The sequence below is a fragment of the Prosopis cineraria genome, unplaced genomic scaffold (genome assembly GCF_029017545.1).
Source record: "Prosopis cineraria cultivar Desert tree isolate PC_DT_omini unplaced genomic scaffold, ASM2901754v1 PC2, whole genome shotgun sequence".
Classification (NCBI taxonomy): domain Eukaryota; kingdom Viridiplantae; phylum Streptophyta; class Magnoliopsida; order Fabales; family Fabaceae; genus Prosopis; species Prosopis cineraria.
This window is the reverse complement of record NW_026555333.1, coordinates 1,611,839-1,629,891: the sequence shown is the minus strand read 5'-3', so window position 1 is coordinate 1,629,891 and position 18,053 is coordinate 1,611,839. Positions and strand designations below refer to the sequence as shown.

The 18,053-nt window shown below is 31.2% G+C and overlaps 1 protein-coding gene across 1 annotated transcript; it reads right to left on the bottom strand.

The window, feature by feature from the left end:
• Positions 1–1,870: 1,870 nt before the first annotated feature.
• On the bottom strand, positions 1,871–7,816 carry LOC129302848 (sugar transporter ERD6-like 6). The gene is made up of 18 exons (XM_054941710.1): positions 7,343–7,816; positions 7,057–7,119; positions 6,882–6,971; positions 6,733–6,792; positions 6,559–6,624; positions 6,408–6,473; positions 6,249–6,324; positions 5,479–5,543; positions 5,301–5,393; positions 5,119–5,199; positions 4,922–5,006; positions 4,113–4,159; positions 3,963–4,025; positions 3,614–3,673; positions 3,345–3,410; positions 3,201–3,260; positions 2,267–2,381; positions 1,871–2,171 (listed from the first exon to the last, which is right to left on the bottom strand). The coding sequence occupies exons 1-18, from the start codon at positions 7,523–7,525 to the stop codon at positions 2,059–2,061; spliced, it is 1,452 nt and encodes a 483-aa protein (XP_054797685.1). The 5' UTR covers positions 7,526–7,816; the 3' UTR covers positions 1,871–2,058.
• Positions 7,817–18,053: the final 10,237 nt, after the last annotated feature.

The window sequence follows — 18,053 nt, the reverse complement described above, 5'->3', positions numbered from 1 at the left end:
AAATAAGTGACATTAGCTAGTGCTCTGAAAGAGTTTTTATAGACATCTAAATCATCTTAATTGAATGTCAAACGAAAAATAGGATGCGTTAAAAATTTACCATAGGGGTTGTCATTTGACAACAATTTTACTATCATGATTTGTGCAATGTGCTGTGGCTTATGGCACAGAAAAGATGTGTCACAGAGCACCTATGTCTATTACACTGAAATGATATTTTTCAGTCTTTATGTAGATGCTTTGATGCAAATCGAAATCCCATACTTTTATAAAAGCATTTCACTTTGATTTTCATTTATGAAATGATTTTAAAACATTTGATGAGTTCAAGAACTTAAAAACCCATTTATGTGAATTTTACAAACTTACTAGTCCAATTGGATTAGTCTTATGATTACCTTGACAATTGGAGGTAATTGTATTGGTAAAGGAGACTTTACAACTACTCAATCGTTCACAATATTCAAATCTATTAATTTGTTGTAATCTAAACAAGCTCAATCACTAATCATAATAATCAACATTTGTATGGAAGGCCTTTCTCCCAAAACACAAAGGCCTACAATAAAAATTACCCAAGTCTACAAATAGAGCTCACATGTAAATGATCTATAATTCAACATATACAAAAATATGTCTAATCCTACTATTGTAAAAATAATCTCAATTATGCATAAGTCAACTAGAGACTTTACGAAATAAGATGTAGGTTTTTGGCATCGATGCTCTCCCTTTCCCTTAGCATTATTCTCTCTTAGAAAGATATAACAAATGAGAATGAGATTAAACAATCTTAATAACTAAGAAACTTAATTAAAGTATATTAAAGTGTGACAGTTACAAGCAAAATAGACAAACTATATTACATAGGAACAACCACACATTAATCACATTATAACATAAGATATTATGCCGCATGATCAATACAATCTCCTTATATCCTTTCTCATATCTTCTAGTCGAACTCATAGTCTAACAACTCATATAGATCTAGTTCGGGTAACTAGATTAGCCTTGCTTTTCAATTGTGAGGGATTACCGGTCAAAAATTTCCATACTCACTCTCGAACAATTAATTCTCATTGGTTGGATTTCAAGGTGTCATAAGTGCTTAACCCACACCGTCTAATCTAAGATCGATGATATTGAGCATCATGCTAGTCCCATGCTACACCCATAAGTTATTAGTAATATTAAGCACATTAATAATGCAATACATGAACCACTGTGTGCAAACTAAGTGGAGGCTACATCACGTAAATTTCAAATACAGTTTACGTTAAGATTTAGGAATTATATGGAATCACTCATTTTTTTGATTTATCTCGTGTATTTTAAAATGTGTTGTGTTTATATTGTCATAAAAAAAATATTTTTTAAATTAAAAATTGAAATTGATATTAAAAAGGAAAAAAATAAGTTTAAAAAGTAGGTGTTAAAATCAAGCTTGATTATATAAACTTTTTATATGTTTGAATAATTCAAGTTCAATTTAAATAAATTTAACTTGAATGAACCTGTCTTACTTAAATTACTACCTCTACAAATGAAGTGCCGGTTCCTTGCATTAAAAAAGAAAGGGGGGGGGGATTGAAGGTGCAGGACCAAGGCTAGAACTTAAAAGCAACGTAGGAACTCCTCAAATTTTCCCCTCAAAGCCATTTGCTGTAGTAGTGCAAAAAATACATTTTAACATTCAATACTTGGTTCCCGTTTAAAAAAAAAAAACATTCAATACCTGGAAACTACTATTATTCAATTTGGAACTTTTGGCCATCCTTCCTTTTCTATCCTCTTGTTTTTCATCAATCATAACCCATAAGTGCAACTGGATTTGGTTGTTATAATCTAATTGATTTCCATTCCGATCAAACCCAGAACTTTAATGAATTGAACCATTGAGGGAAGGTCACAAGATCCAACAAAGCTTTCCAACTTTCAAGCAAACGACTCAAATAAGATTACATGCACCACTCAAAAATTTGCGAAATGGTGGAAAACGGGATTCCTGAAATCAGTTTCTGACAAAATAAAACAGAAGCTCGCTAAGAAGAAAGTTCATCTGAAAGCCCATTGAATTTCTTCAAGGGTTTTCCCTTTTGTCTCTGGGACCCAAATGGTGACAAATATCACAGTGAAAGCACATACAACCGCATATATAGTGAAGGTCCCTGCAAACAAAGTTCCTTTTGGTTAATAAAAAAATATGAACCTCAAAAAAACAGAGAGAGAGAGAGAGAGAGAGATCAAGGGACAGCATACTGACCTCCAGAGCTCCAGTCCAAGAGCCAATTTGCCGTCAATGTAACCAACCAGGCACAGAACCAATTAGCAAGGGTAGCAACACTTCCGGCAAGGCCTTTAATGTTGAGTGGAAGAATCTACAATACCATTTTTACAATGCATTAGATCTCACTGAAAATGCAACCAGTAACAAAGACTATTATTTTACTTTTGCAAACTGTAGCATGCCAACAACGAAGCACCATCCCAGGAACTAGAAGTATAATCTTGCACTGAACAAGAAAATTAAGTTAAAAAGTATGATACATGCAATTTTTCTTTTTTAGCAAAGGACATGTTCTGCAAAGAAATTCAAACAGCATCAACGTGTTAGTGAAAAAAACACTAGTTAATCCTCAAGATCCCAGTATTGGAGTAGCTAGAAGCATATATGTAGGTTCACAGAGATTCTTGATTCCACTATTCAAAATACATGAGTGTAGGAAACTACGCCTGTTTGGTTTCCGTTCTTATTTTTTATTTTTAAAAACTGTTTTCCAATATAGTTTTTAAAATTGTTTTTAAAAAAATAAAATAAAAATCCATCTGGTTACATCAATTAAAAATTTTAGAATTAAAAAATTGATTGATATAGGCAGTTAATGGTGGTAATTAATAAAAAAAATTGGTCAAGGTAAATATAATTTCTAATAATCAAATGTAGTATACTTTAAAAATAAGAAAAATAAAATGAAAACAACTTAAAGTTGTTTCCATTTTTTTGTTTTTTAAAAACAAAAAATGAAAATAATTTTGGAAATAACTAAATGAAAAACACTCATTCAAACAAATTTTTTAATTTTTTTTTGTTATCAAAAACAAAAAACAGTTTTTAAAACAGAAAACAAACAGGTTCTAAAACTTTTTCCAGGGAAAGAATCACTATTTCTATTAAGGAAAATCACAAAATGCAGTACCTCAGACATTATAATCCACGGAATGGCTCCCACTCCCACAGAGAAAGCAGCAACCATAGCCTGAAATGACAGGAGGTTTAAAGTAAAATACTTGAATTAAGCATCTTAAAGGTTTTTTGTCTGACACGTGAATATTTCACATACCACAACTCCAACCACTGCTATGATGCTTAATATCTTATATAAAGAAGACTCATCTGATAAAAAATCCTGAGAACAATGAAGGAAAAATTACTGGTCACAGGAAAATATTCAGTAACGTAAAGGACATTGTCTAAGCTGTTCATAGAGTGCTTGTGATTTCATTCTCTGAATTAACAGCTAATATATAGGCACACATGCCAGAATACACAGATACTTGAAGTAGATAATGTATCTTATATGAATCACAATAAAGTTAGCTATGTTATCACCTTTATATAGAATGAGACAGCAACAACTATGAGACTAATGGTCATTCCAGCAGAAGAGACCTGCAATAGAAACATGAATAATCAAAATCTTATCCGCCAAGCAGATACATATTAGATTCAATTACTAATTTAGTCCCCAAAACATCACGCTTCTCTCCATTTGGTACTCCAAATACATGTTGGTAGACTTTGTCTTTGGATGACCAAATTGAGAAAAGAGTGAAAGTTCAGGGACTAAATAAAGAGGCTCTGCCTCAAAGGACCTAATTGAAAGGACAGTTTTTTGAAGGATTAAATCATTAATTTACCCCATATGTTGTTAAACATGATGAAAAAAATTCAGACTCACAATAAGAAGCAACCTGCGACCAGATTTGTCAGCCAACCACAGAGTTACACAGGTGGCAAGAACCTAAATCACATGCATATATAATCAGATCGTGATTCTAGGGTAAAAAGAAAATAGTAAACCATGTTACAAGTTTTCTTTCAGCTAAACCTGAACAGCACCAAGGCCACATGTGGCTACATTACTTGAACTTATCCCTGTTTAAAATATGTTAAAATGACGAGTTAAAGCATTTTATATTGAACAGGACTAGAAATGGAAATATCCTAATAATATCCTGATGCTGTGAATTTGGGGAACTCAGACAAATTGTTTGTTCTTAAAACTAGAAAAACGTTAAGATTATTATAGGGGAATAGCCATTACCAGACACCCGATGGGTGCATTACATAATTGTCCTGAAATTTGAACTAAGCAGTTGATAGAAAATATGGGAAGCATTATTCTAGGAAAAAAAAAAGTTTTCTTTATGTTATTTTAATGTTTTGTAAGATGGGAAATCTGAAACCTAGCTTTATATGGATATGGTATTAAGGTTTCTTTTTGTGTTATTTTGTTAGAAGGGAAATCTGAACATTAGCTTTCTTTGGACAAGTGATTAAGATTTCCTTAATAGGTAGGAAAGTTAGTTTAAATAGACTAGCTTGAATTTGTATTGGGACACCTCGATGAATGTAATATTTGATTGAGATTTCTGATAACTCTTCTCTCCCTCTCTTGCTTCCCTACTGTTCTGTTCTTCGTTCTCATTTCTCCCTCTCTCTGTTTCTATTTCTCCCTACTCTCTCCCTTTGTTCAGATCTGTGCAAGTGTGTGTTACATCAGCAGTTCACTGAATTGTACAGGGTTTGCTTTAGGCCAAACAACCACGAGATACTTATATCTGGTAAAAAAGAGCCATGGTTTAATTATATTGCACCAATGGTCTTCGTATGATAATTAAAAATAGTCTAACCTACCAGCGCTTTCAAAGATGGTGCTGGCATAGAACAGAACGCCATTAATTCCAGAAAGCTGTTGCAGAATGAGAAGTCCAATTCCAATCTATAAGAGACGAGTCAGAAGAAAATGTTTAGTCTCTAATAACTCATCCTTCCACAAACTAACTGTTGGGTAGATGGATCGAAACCAATGCTTTTAGACAGATAGTAAATACCATTAATGGAAGCCAATATCTTCGTTGCTTGAGTTCTGCAAATCGAATTGTAGTTCTTCTGCTAGCAGATGCAACAGCCCTCTATAACATAGCTCCCAAATACAATTTAGCCCTATGACCCAGTAGATGCACACTGGAATGTGGAAATGTAAGGATCACACCAGATTGTAAATTCATATTACCTTAATTTCACTAACTTCAACAGAGATATCAGTATCAAACCCTCGGAGCACTTGTAAAGAAGTTTCAAATTCTTCTGTCATGCCCATTTTTGCCTGCACTTGGAAAACAAAATACAGATCAAGAATGCATGATGTTATGTCAGATGACACTAAGAAAACTTTGATTTGAGAAGCTTACCAGCCATCTAGGAGATTCGGGAATGAAAAATAAACCGGGTATTAATATTGTGCAGGGCAGAATTCCTGTAGGAGTAAGTGCATAAAATTCCTTAATTTGAATTTTCTTAATTTTTTTTTCTTTTTTCAGTGCAAAGATCTTTTTTTTCCTTTTTTCACTTTGCATGTGAGTCAAAATTATGTTGTAATGCCATTCTCCTTTCGGAAGAATAAGCGAGGATATTTAATTGTCATAAACTAAGATTCTATAACAGCATGGATATGCTTATCTACATTGGCTCATTTTCACCCTTTCAACCAGTCTGAGCTTCAACCAAACCAAGATGCAGAAAGATCGTGATTATAAGTTTATAACACACTAGCATGAAAGTAAGCTCAAGTTATAGAGTTAAACGTTCAGTGTAAACATATATGTATAGAAATCAGAAAAAAATAGGCAAAATGTTGTTTTCAAATTAGAAAGCGATTATAGTAAAACATGTCTTTTGGAGCTACAATATTAAATGAGAAAATTAATAAAACAATTTTGTCGAGAAGAAATGCCCCAAATTTTTATATTTTTATGCTAGTAAACCAATGAATGAAACAGATGAGGAAATATCAAGTACATCGATGATGAGCCATTACTGTTTCTCACAATCCAGTAGGTAAAGAATATCAAGATTTACCAAAACTCCACAACTTTGGTGTGTCAAAATATGGTTACAAAAACCACATCCATTCCAATGAAGTGGACAATTCACCAAACCACTAAATCTTTCAGGGGTTTACCAAGTACAGCAAGTATTCTCCATTGAACAAAAAGCCCCAGCAAATAAGCCAGCATAATTCCAATGGTGACAGAGAGCTATGAAGAAACGAGAATACCCTTCGCATGAGTTATCCGTCACCAAAACATCAATACAGTAACTCTAGGTGATATTAACCAACCTGGTTGACCGAAACGAGACCTCCCCTCAAGTTTTGAGGTGATATTTCAGCTATATATACTGGTACCTGTGATTTTTAGCAAGAATAGGCACTCAAGAATTCTGTCTCACACAATGCCACAACCATACTAGAGAGAAAACACTTGAGTTACCGTATAAGATATTACTCCGACACCAAATCCTTCCAACAGCCTTCCTAGATAGAGAAAAGAAGAATCCTGCAGGAGGATTAATAAGTAAAGAAGATAAACTGACGTCTGCAGTTTAGTTGGCTTTAGATTACCCATATGAAATAAAACCAGAAAACTTAGATGAAAAATACTTACTTTTGCAAATGAGATTATCAGCCAACCAATTATATTAGGAACCGAAGCAATCATTAAAGCCTGTAATTTAATGCAACGAAGTCATTATTAACCCAAGATAGTAGCCACCAAAATCTGAAAGGAAATGATCTCACAGAAAAGATTCCTACCCCTTTTCGCCCTATGTACTCAGCCAGCTGGCCACTAGTTATTGCTCCGACCATGGCACCTACATTGGATAAAGAACCAAACAAAGAAAACTGCACAGGAAATATCAGTAAGGACCTAGAAAGCTAATATTTTACAGACTCGGGTGGAGTGGAATCAATCGACAGGGATTCAAACCTCAGAGATTGAAAGCCTGAGATCTTTGATGATAGCAGATTGGATGGGGGATGTATAACCCGCCTGAGAGAAGTACCAAAGTCAAAAGCAAGCACCAATGGATTTTAACATTATTGTTGGGAATGGTCATAAACAGGGAAAAAGGTCAAACCAGAATCAACGAACACTTGTTCTTATAAATCTAACAAAATAAATGGTGCGAAGCTCAGTTGTCTGGGTAGGCAGTTGCTTTTCTAGCGTGAAATTAAGCTGCATCAACGAAAATTACGGGCATAGAAATTTATACCGTAAAACCAAACTGAATAGGACCCAAAGCAACGATCAGAACGCATGCCATGACGGAGATGGCGCTGTCGCGAATGGCCTGAGAAGAACCCATCAAACTGGATTGCCTCGAACTCATTCGGTACCAGCTTCCCGTGTGGAGGAATGGTTTCCTGAGATCTCTTGCTTCATCGGAGTCACTCATGTTTCTGTCTGATAAACTCCTGATCAAAGAAGCCCGAATGGATTTGTTCAAGTCAAGTTCGCCCAGAGGCGAGGAAAGAGTTTATATGGATGAGTAGGGGGCAATTCTTTTTTCCCTTTTGGACCATGAATTGGAGTAGTTCAAGCAACAATTTAATACTGAATTCAATCTCCGACAGAAGAAAGAAGCAAGGAGAGCTATAGTAAAACAAGCAACTTTCGTACGAGGGGATCAGCTGCCAACCCTTCTTCCCCATCTGATATTCTCAACCATGGCTCTGTAAAATAGTAAAATTCACTATATTCAACCAGAGTCCCCCATCTGTTTTTTTTTTTTTTTAATAAAATAAAATCAAGGAGCCCCATCTGTTATTCTCAACTGTGTTTCCGTAAAATTTACTGTGTGCAACCCTCCGGTCTACTTCCACCATGTATACAACCAAAAAGGTTCAATATTATTACCAAAAAAAAAAGTGGGGGGTTCAATATGTTCAACCTTACGGTCTTTGGTCAAAATATCAAAACCCTACGGTCTACTTCCACCAAAAATGGTCAGTTAAGGTGATGTTGGGGTAACATGTTTTTTTTTTTTTTGGGCCAAAAGTTCTAGGCTCTCGCCTCTCATGTTTCATTCTTTTTGTAACAAGACACTTTGTTTAGCGAAGTACAAAATTCGCCGTTACTCCAGCCGCCGTTGGCCTTCTTCAGCTGAAAACTTGTCCAAAAAACAAAAACAGATGGAGAAAAGCATATTTTTTGACCCCACGCTTTTGCTTGTATTTTATTATAAATTTTTATATATATATTTTTTATGTTCTAGACTTTACACTTTTATTTTTTAATATTTTAAATTAAATAAAGTATAGGAATCATGAATAAATATAAAACACAAAAAAATTTAAAAATTTATAACAAAATACAAACAAAATGCAAAAATTAAAATATATTTTTTCCAAAAAAAATGTTGAAGAGCAAGATTCTCGTGTATCACATTCTTTCTTTCTATTAGGAAAAGATAAAAAATGGGGTGGGTTGTGTTGCGTATCAGAAATATTGAATCTCAAAAAGATAAAAGAATTTAACTTCTAATGGCAAAAAACTTGGAATCTTTTACCACAGTTTACTCAAATATAAGAATACGAAGTAAAAAAAATTAATGTAAATGTAGGAAAGTATAGATACATTAAATAAAGAAAGAGGTGGCAGGCTATATCGGCCGCACAATAAAAAATAAAGATTAAAACTACATGATAAAAGAAAAAATAAAATAAAATAGTAGATTTGAAGTCTAAGAATTTAATTGATAGTTTGTTGATGATGATTCTTATTGAGAGATGACTCATCTATTTATAAATAATTCTGACTTGATGCCTAAATCCATAATCCTCACTTTTATTGAATTTAGGATATACTTTCTCTATCATGATCATTCATTATTGATGGAGTGTGAATGATCTTGACTTGATAGTTAAAATTTCATAAATATTCTTTTTTTAATTATTTTAAAATTAATTAAGTTGAGTTGAGCTTGTACTTTAAATTTATAATTTTGGTTTTTTTTTGGGCTGAACTCGTGTGTCATTTTCAGATTATCACATTCAGGCGCAATTTGGCGGCATTTTCTTTTTTTGAATGGCAACACATTTGTTTCTTTGGTTTCATCTATCTGTGCTGTCTGACTTGGTTGTTCGTTGTTTCTTTTTCTATTGATAAAACCATCGAGCCATTTATTAGATTTTGCTGAAATGTTTAAATGGACACGTGATTCTTGATACCATTCGAGAAAATATTATTTCATTCTTTTTTATATAAATGACTAATTCTCAGCAATCGTCTGTAGCCATGTTTTTTTTAATAATTTACTAAAACAAATATACCTTAGTTTGCTAGTTTCTTTTTTTTGCTGGTTGTTACTTTGTGGATTTATGCCTTTTTTTTAATGTGTGTTTATGCGTGTTGAATGCAATTAGATTTATGCGAGTTTTGTATCATTAGCTGAGATTCAAGAGTTTTATGTCTTTGTGGGGGATTTTTTGCCGTTTGATTGGAGGTTAAGGGGAGAAAGAAATTTTTTTATGATTTCAGTTTTAAAAAAATAATTAATAAAGTTATGAAGTTTTAATAAAGAGAGTATGTAAATTACAATAACAAGGAAAATTAATTAATTTTCTTAGAATTATTGGGCAATACTTATGTATTTAGTTCTGTATATTTGATATATTTTAATCCAATCAAATTAAAATAAATAAATTTTAATATGTTAATAATATTAATAATAATAATTTATTTTAAAATAAATAATATATAAACAATTATTGTCTTAATTTAATTGAAAATAAATATTTTTAATATATAAAGTTAAGTATATAATTTTTTTCTCTACTTTTTTAAAAAACCATCAAATCTATCTGATATTTTGATATCAAAAAAAGCATAACTTGTTAATCTATGTCTTATCTCCCTCCATCTAAAAATAAAAAAATTTTAATTAAATTTTATTTCTTAATAAAATAATTACTTGTCTTTAAATTAATCCTATCTATCCATATTTATTATTATTTAATACAATATTTTATATTAAAATGAATATAAAGTAATTTATTTAGAGCTAGAGAAACACGTAAGCTCGAACCTTATGGGCCTACCCTTAGGGACTTACCTGATTTTTCACTTTTTTATTTTTTTAGGCCTGGTTTTTATTTAAAGAATTTAAAGCGGGGCTCGTAAGCCCTATTTTAAAAAATAAAAAATTAAAATAAAATTAAATACTATAAATTAATTAAAATATTTTAAAATTTTAAAAAATAAAAGTGCTTATAATTTTTTAGAAATTAAATAAGACAAATTTAGAAGTTTAGTAAAAAAATTTAAATCTTGATTAAAAAATTATTTTTTATAAATATAAAAACATAATAATTATAGAAAAATAAAAAATATTAAAAAAATTATATTGTACACTAATATTTATTAAATTATATTAAATTAATTTTAAAATAATTTAAAATTAATAATAATATAATTCAGGTAGGATCAAGGTTCGAGATGAGCAGGTTCTTCTTGACATCAAATACGTGTTTCACAAAAAAAAATTAATAATAATATAATAAAATTTAAAGGGCTGCCGAGCTCCAGCCTTTTTTTGATAAAGCTTATCAAGACTAGGCCTTCAAGTTCTATTACTTTAAAAGAATTAATCTAAATTTTTATTTAAATAAAACCTTGAAGATCGACTCTAAATTTATTTAATGGGAACATTTTTAAAAAAATTAATAATTATATTTTAAAATATTAAAAATAACTTATATTTTTTACTATTCAACTTTTAAAATGCTTTAATAAAAGGAGCATTGTATACGAGTTATAATAACAGGTTTGGATTAAATTAAATGTTATCGAAGCCACCTTCAACCGCGACATGAAATGATCGGCTTGCAATTATTGTAGCGACTTTACATTTCCACAGGTGATTGAGTGACTTCTTTCAATTTCCGTGCCCGGATGTGCAGGTAAAATCCTTTACCATACGAACTAGACTGATTCCCAAGCTTTGCACGAGAATGTTTTAGCATCTAAAGGAAAAATAATACCTGGTGCTGGGATCAATTAATTTGGCTTAGCCAAGTATTTTGAGTTTAGTGAGAAAAAATGCCCTCCCTTCATTTTTAAATGTAAAATATTTTTTAAGGAGAGTTAAATATTAAAAAATATAAGTTATTGTGAGCCTTTTAATATGTAATCATTTTTTTAGAAAGTAACCGTATTAAATATATTACTTTATTATTTTTAGGGTGAAACACCTCATTAAATAAAAATAAATATAAAAAATAAAGTTAATTTTAAAATAAGTAACTATTTTATTTAAAGTAAGATTTAATTAATAATGTCATATATTTTTAAATGAAGGGGTAATGTAAGTTGTCAACCAAATCAATCAAAATCCCCAAGCTTGGAGGTCACACAAAAAATGAAAAAAAAAATTGAAAGTTTAAACTTTATATTAAAATATATAAGATTTTTCTAAATTTTAAGACAATTGTATAAAAATTCTTCATATTTAAAAGTTTAAAATTAATCTCTCTAACCTTTTTTCACCACAGACTCTCTCCTATTATTATTATTATTATTTAGTTATCTTAGTAACAAAAGTTGTTATATTATATTCAAAAGAAAAACACATAATAGCTTGTGAGGCTTTCAATGAAAGTTAATAATGATTTTATAAAAAATTTATCCATATTTTTCTATTATGATTAGCCTTTATCAAATGCCACATAAGCTACTATTTGTTTTCTTTCAAATGTGTCATAACAACTTCTATTCGTAAAATAGTTGATAAATAATAATTGTAGAGTTCATGATAAAAAAAATAAAAGGTTAAGGGGTTAATTTTAAACTTTTAAAGATGTAGGGGTTCTATGTATCTATCTTAAAATTTAATAAATTTATACTCTCTTTGTTAAAAAATATAAGGCATTTTTAACAGAATCATACTCCCAATAAAATAGTTACTCACTTTTAAACTAGCTTTATTTTTTCATATTTACTCCTATTAAACATCCTACAATAAATATAAAGCTACAATAAATATAAAGTCATTCATCAATAGGAGCACTTTAAAGAAAAAACAATGATTACACTTTGAAAGACTAAAAATACCTTACATTTTTTTAACATTCAATTTTTCAAATTAGCCTTTATTTTAAGGATAAATTAGCCCATTGACAACAAAAAAAAAATCTTATGCCTAGAAAATAGAGAGCAAATTTTTGAAAATTTAAGAGTATAGCCAATTCATATTGATATATATAAGGGAATTATCATTTATATACAAATAATTTATTATTGAAAATTTAAAAAATTATAAGAGGTTTTTATTGATATACAATAGTATATCATTGATAAATATAACAAATAAGTTACAATGCAAGATATAATGAATATAAGGTTATTCGCTTGGTTTGCTCTTATAATACTCCCTCTGTTAAAAAATGTGAGGCATTTTTAACTGAATCTCACTCTCAATAAAGTAGTTACTTACGTTTAAACAAATCTTATCTTTTCATATTTACTCATATTAAATGTAGAATCTCACTCTATTAAACACAATTGACTAATAAAAATTTATGGTAATTAAAAGATTAACTCATAAAAGCAATTATCAAGTTTTAGTTCAATTTTAAAGGATCTCAAGTTTTCTTAATTAGAATGAGTTAAAAAAATCATAAACTCTTATATTAGGGTAAAAATAAGTTATGAAAGCATGAAATACCTCAGAGGAACGAAAGAAATTGAAAATGGTTGAAAAACAACTCATGTGCTATGAAACAAGGCATTACGCCGTGGCATGTTGCTTTTTGTGCCACGCATTATGGTTCAGACACCATGCACCACAGCATGTTGCATAAAAATATTAGCAAATTCTGCTATCACTTGACAACAAAATTAGGAAACCTTTAACGCGTCCCGATTCTCCATTCGACATCAAAATGATGTGATTTAGATGTTTATGGAAATCTCTTTACATGAACTAGCTAATGGCATAGATTTCACTTCTAAAATAAGTCACATCAAAAAGTTGGACACCTAAACATATTTTGACTACTTTTCACAACTTTCACATAAAAAGAGTGTTCAAAACCTTTAATAAGTATTAAAAGTTTTTCTTAACACCTAGACCATGTTCATTAAATCTAAGACTATTAGTATAACACGTCTCAAGCACTAAAACACAAGTATAGCCTAAATTCACTCCTCAACCTTATTTCACCAAAAATAAAAAGGGGAGGCATTTTTAATTGCATTACATCCCAACCAAATAAAACATATTCAACACAACATTCCTATACTTGCAATACTATTTTTGCCATATCTATAAATCTATATAATCATACATAATTACTCAGGACCTAAAATACAAATCAGACATTTGCAACAATACAATAGTGCAAGTGTGATGGCAAGCAACATAGAATTGGCAATCATATTCTATTACAAAAATAAGTAGATACAAGAGGCATACTAAAAGAATACACGAATTCTTAAGCCTTAGTAGCTTTATCCCTCTCAACATCAAAGCTAGAGCCTAAAAAATGTTAAATAAAAAGGGTGAGTTTAACCACTCAATGACCAAGGTAAAACCTATCCCATGCAGTTATATATCAATTATAAACCAAGTACATGCATATGAAATCAAGTGCTTAAAACATGTTCACACACGTCATAACTCATCATTTCTCATTTACTAACATATTTATCTCACATATACTAGGTACATTATTACAATACTCTCAGATATGTCATTATAACCCATTATTCACGTGACTTACCACAACTCAACATGTGTGACACGTCATAAGTTTATATAAGTAATGATCAACCAATCTTATACCTTCCTTATTTTTTTAGATTGAAATTATGGGCTATAACACTGAATAAAGCTATGCCAGTATGACTGGACTATCTAAGTTCACCAATTGTGAGGTGTGACCTAGTTAAAGATTACACGACTCACTCTCAGACCATAGTTTTCCTCATTCTTGATTTTTTAAGGTGTCTCATACCTTAAGATATTCTCCTCGTTAAATTGGTGGAGAAAGCTAGGTTATAGTCTCTCAACAAACTATGGGATAGTTTTTGAACAAACTATGGGAGGAGGCTACACTCCCGTGCACCGAAAGGCATCCTAAATATCATATGAATTTTTTCTACTCATAATTCCTAGATAAACTCTCGCCCACTAATCATGCTATAATCAATACTCATTCATTTTTACATTTTCATTTATTAAAAATCAATCAACACGTTGGGCTCATGACCGTGCGCTACCTAAGTGAGCAAAAAATTTCATTCTCCATTATAACATATAAACACCTCACTTTTAACCTCTTATATTCCTCTTTAATATATTCATCATCAATCACTCATTCACAACACATTGGTAAGGGAAATGATTTTCAAACACCACATTTACTACTTCAAAACCCATTTTGAAACACCTTTCATTTGTTTAATACACACCACACAATTATAAAAACACCAAATTTCAATGCATGTAACCCAATTTCACAAATCATAACTTTTATGATAAACACACAATTCACATTACAATTAATATACAACTACCTAAAGCAGGGCTTCCTCGGTTACCTCAATCCTTTAAGAGGTCAAAGGTTTATCCATTAAGCTAAATAGGTGTCTAAGAGCCAAAACTATAATCAATCAAGTTGATCTCCATTAATATAGCTAAACTTAAGCATTCAACTCTCATTTCCACTTTTAAATTGTCCAATGTTCACTCTACCTGAGTTTGAGTATGTCCTTGGATTTATTGATTATCTTTAATCCTCAATATCATTAATGAGCCATTGAACTCCTAATAATAGCATCACACTCTTCCAACCACTTGTATTAGATGCAAATTCGGATATTTATGGTGCCCAACAATTCAAAACACCAAAATTTATTATACCTATGTCTAAATACTCTAAACAACTTTCATTAACTCCATTTGAATCAACAGGTTCAGACCCATAACTTATATAGACCGAAATCACTATCCTCATCCAAAACCTAACTCAAATGCTTAAGACAATGAAGGAGGAAAGGAAAAAAGGGTTTAAGAATCTTATCTTGGATGATTTGAAGCTTCAGACATTCTTAAATCCTCCCCTAGATCGTGCTTTAGCATAGCTTGGTACGTCTTTTCTGTTTTCTTCTTTCTTCCTCTCTATTTTTGTCTCATTTTCATGATTGATATTTATAAAATTTGCACTATGCACCACGGCATGTTGTACAGAGAAGGTGTAACCTCCTAAAGATTAAACTGTAATTGATTTCAAATCATGGTAACCTAGCGTTTAACCCTCAAAGGATTACCAAATTATAAAGTTTTATAAAAGAAATTTCTCAAAATTCTTTTAAATGAATCTCAATCTTAACATTTCAAATTTTAAATATTATTTAATAAGTGCGTATCAGAGTTTAAAATAAAGTGGAAGCTTGAAAATCAATTGAGACTCAAAATAATGAGTTTTAAAACTCAAAAACAGATTTTGTGTTGAAAGTGTCACACGCGCCGCGACTTACGACATGTGCGCCACAGTGTGTCTTCTCTATGCCATGCACCACAGCGTAAGGTACCGTGCGCCTCGACGTATTGTATAAAATTTGACAATATCAGTACTGTCATTTATCAGCACAGGGAGTGAAATTTTGATACGACCTAAATCTCGATCTAACGTTCAATTAAGGTGGTTTTAGTATCTACACGAAACTTTCTCCTAATTCTAACTAATGGCATCGGTTTTACACTCAAACTTATTTTCTATAAAAAGTTGGACACCAAAATACATTTTGATCACTTTTTCACAAAATTCACAAATGGGGTGTCCCAACTCAATCACACGTGCCAATAGCTCACACTAAACATCCAACCATACTCGATGAACTCCTGCAGACTCGGCAATACACCACACACATAATCAAAAATACTTATCTCTTAAAATTACCACTCAACCTCAAATTTCACAAAACAAAAAGGGAAAGGAAAAGTTACACAAAATTAATAATTTCATTTCAAATTTTTCAAAATATATATGTTTCTACTTGCATAAGTATTTTATCCTTATTCATAGGTTCATAATCAAAACTCACTAACCCAGGACATAAAATACACTAGTTATACACAAAATCATGTAAGTAGTGCATAAATTATGTCAAATAATCCTAGTCGGCAATTACATTAACAAATACACATGAAAGTAATAAAAGTGAGGCATATAAAGGATTACTCCGTAATCCTAAACCTTTGTATGTTTTCCTCGACTCGAATCTAATGAGCTAGTTTTTGAAAATATTGAGAATTGAGGAATGAGTACAACTACTCAATGACCAAGTTTTACTTAACCCATACAGTTATATATTAATTGTAAATAGATGCAATTAGACAATTAAGCACAAATAACATGTAACACTTAGCCACGGTTCACAAAACTAACAACTATATGATCGAGCTTGCCACAAAACACTTTATCATATTATTTAGCAAAAACATAACACAGGCTCATAAAAATAACAACCATGCGCCCTCAATACATGCCGAACCACAAAACTAATAACTATGTAGCCGGACTTATATGCATAATTATATGTCAACCTTATATCCTTCTGTTACATCCAACACAAAACCGATGGCTACGTCATTCACGGACTAACCCAACTTCTACTTGTGAGAAGCTACCAGGTCAGGGTGAACTCACTCACTTATGTAATCTAGTTTTCCTTAATACTAATAACCATGGGGTGTCGTACCTCTAATCTAGCCTCCTCATGAATCGGTGGACACTAGTTAGGTTTGACTCCCTCATATAATAAGTGAGATATTCCTGAATCAATCATAGGATAAGGGCTTCCTCTAAATTCCAACGGTCAGTGCAAAGGCTAGTTTCCAATTCCAACAGTTACTGCCAATACCACGTGGATTCCAACCCATCTACTCCTCTCCTTAGATAAATTTTCGCCAATGATCATGCTATGCACATTTCTCATATAATATACATTTTAACAATCAATTTATAATACATGAACTCATATAACTCAATACTTCACAATTCAACATATAATATATAACAATTCTCTACCTATAGTAATAAATTATAATCAATTTCATAAAACACCAAGGGCGGCAAAATCAAGATTTTCTTTCCAAAAACCATTTTATAAATCAAATACTTTGCCAATATGCATTATTAATTTAACTCACAATTCACATTTTACAAACACAATTAACATTCAATTATAAATATTAAGTTTTTCTTAGTTACCTCAAACTTTTGAGAGGTCAAAAGTTTACCCTTCGTTATACCAACTTTTTAAAATTTGAACAAGTTCGAATGATGCCAAAAATGAACTTCATTGCATCCATACCAAAAGAATATTATCATTATCTAACTCTTAAAATTTTATCAACATATAACTCCACACACTCTACTTTATTAACTTATAGTCATTACCCATTCATACCTAATAGGCTCATTAAATTTCATTGATGTACATTATCACTAATAATACCTCAAACCATCATTAATGCACATTAACATCTCCTAACTACCATATTTATGTTAATTTTTGGATAATAAATGCTTTCATGGACCAATCACTTTTAAAATCATCAATGTAGTGTTTCAATACATTAAACAACTCTCATTGTACTTATTTGAACCGATGAAATCGGACCTATACTCTTATGAACTGAAAATCCATTTATCAAGTCAAACCCTACCATAAATCATCATACATGAGAGAGAGAAAGGAAGGCGAAAGCATTATAAACTTACCTTGGGTGTTTGGAAGCTTCAATCTATCAACAATAGAACCCAATGTTGTCTTTAGTGGAGCCAAAGTTGAGCCTTTTGTTTTCTTCTTCTTTTTCTCTTATGTTTTCACACAGTAAACGAACTGATTTATTAGAAATTTTACACCAAGGCGCATACTGCCCTCTGCCACGACGCATGGCATAAAGGAGCTCATTA

What these genes read in the sequence shown, in the direction of transcription:
- LOC129302848 (XM_054941710.1), bottom strand. Translation starts at nt 7,525, where the DNA reads ATGAGTGACTCCGATGAAGCAAGAGATCTCAGGAAACCATTCCTCCAC. An exon ending in GAGAATACTTGCTGTACTTG is followed by an intron (nt 5,544 to 6,248) that starts GTAAACCCCTGA and finishes TTACTCCTACAG; the next exon opens with GAATTCTGCCCTGCACAATA. An exon ending in GTGGCCTTGGTGCTGTTCAG is followed by an intron (nt 4,026 to 4,112) that starts GTTTAGCTGAAA and finishes CATGTGATTTAG; the next exon opens with GTTCTTGCCACCTGTGTAAC.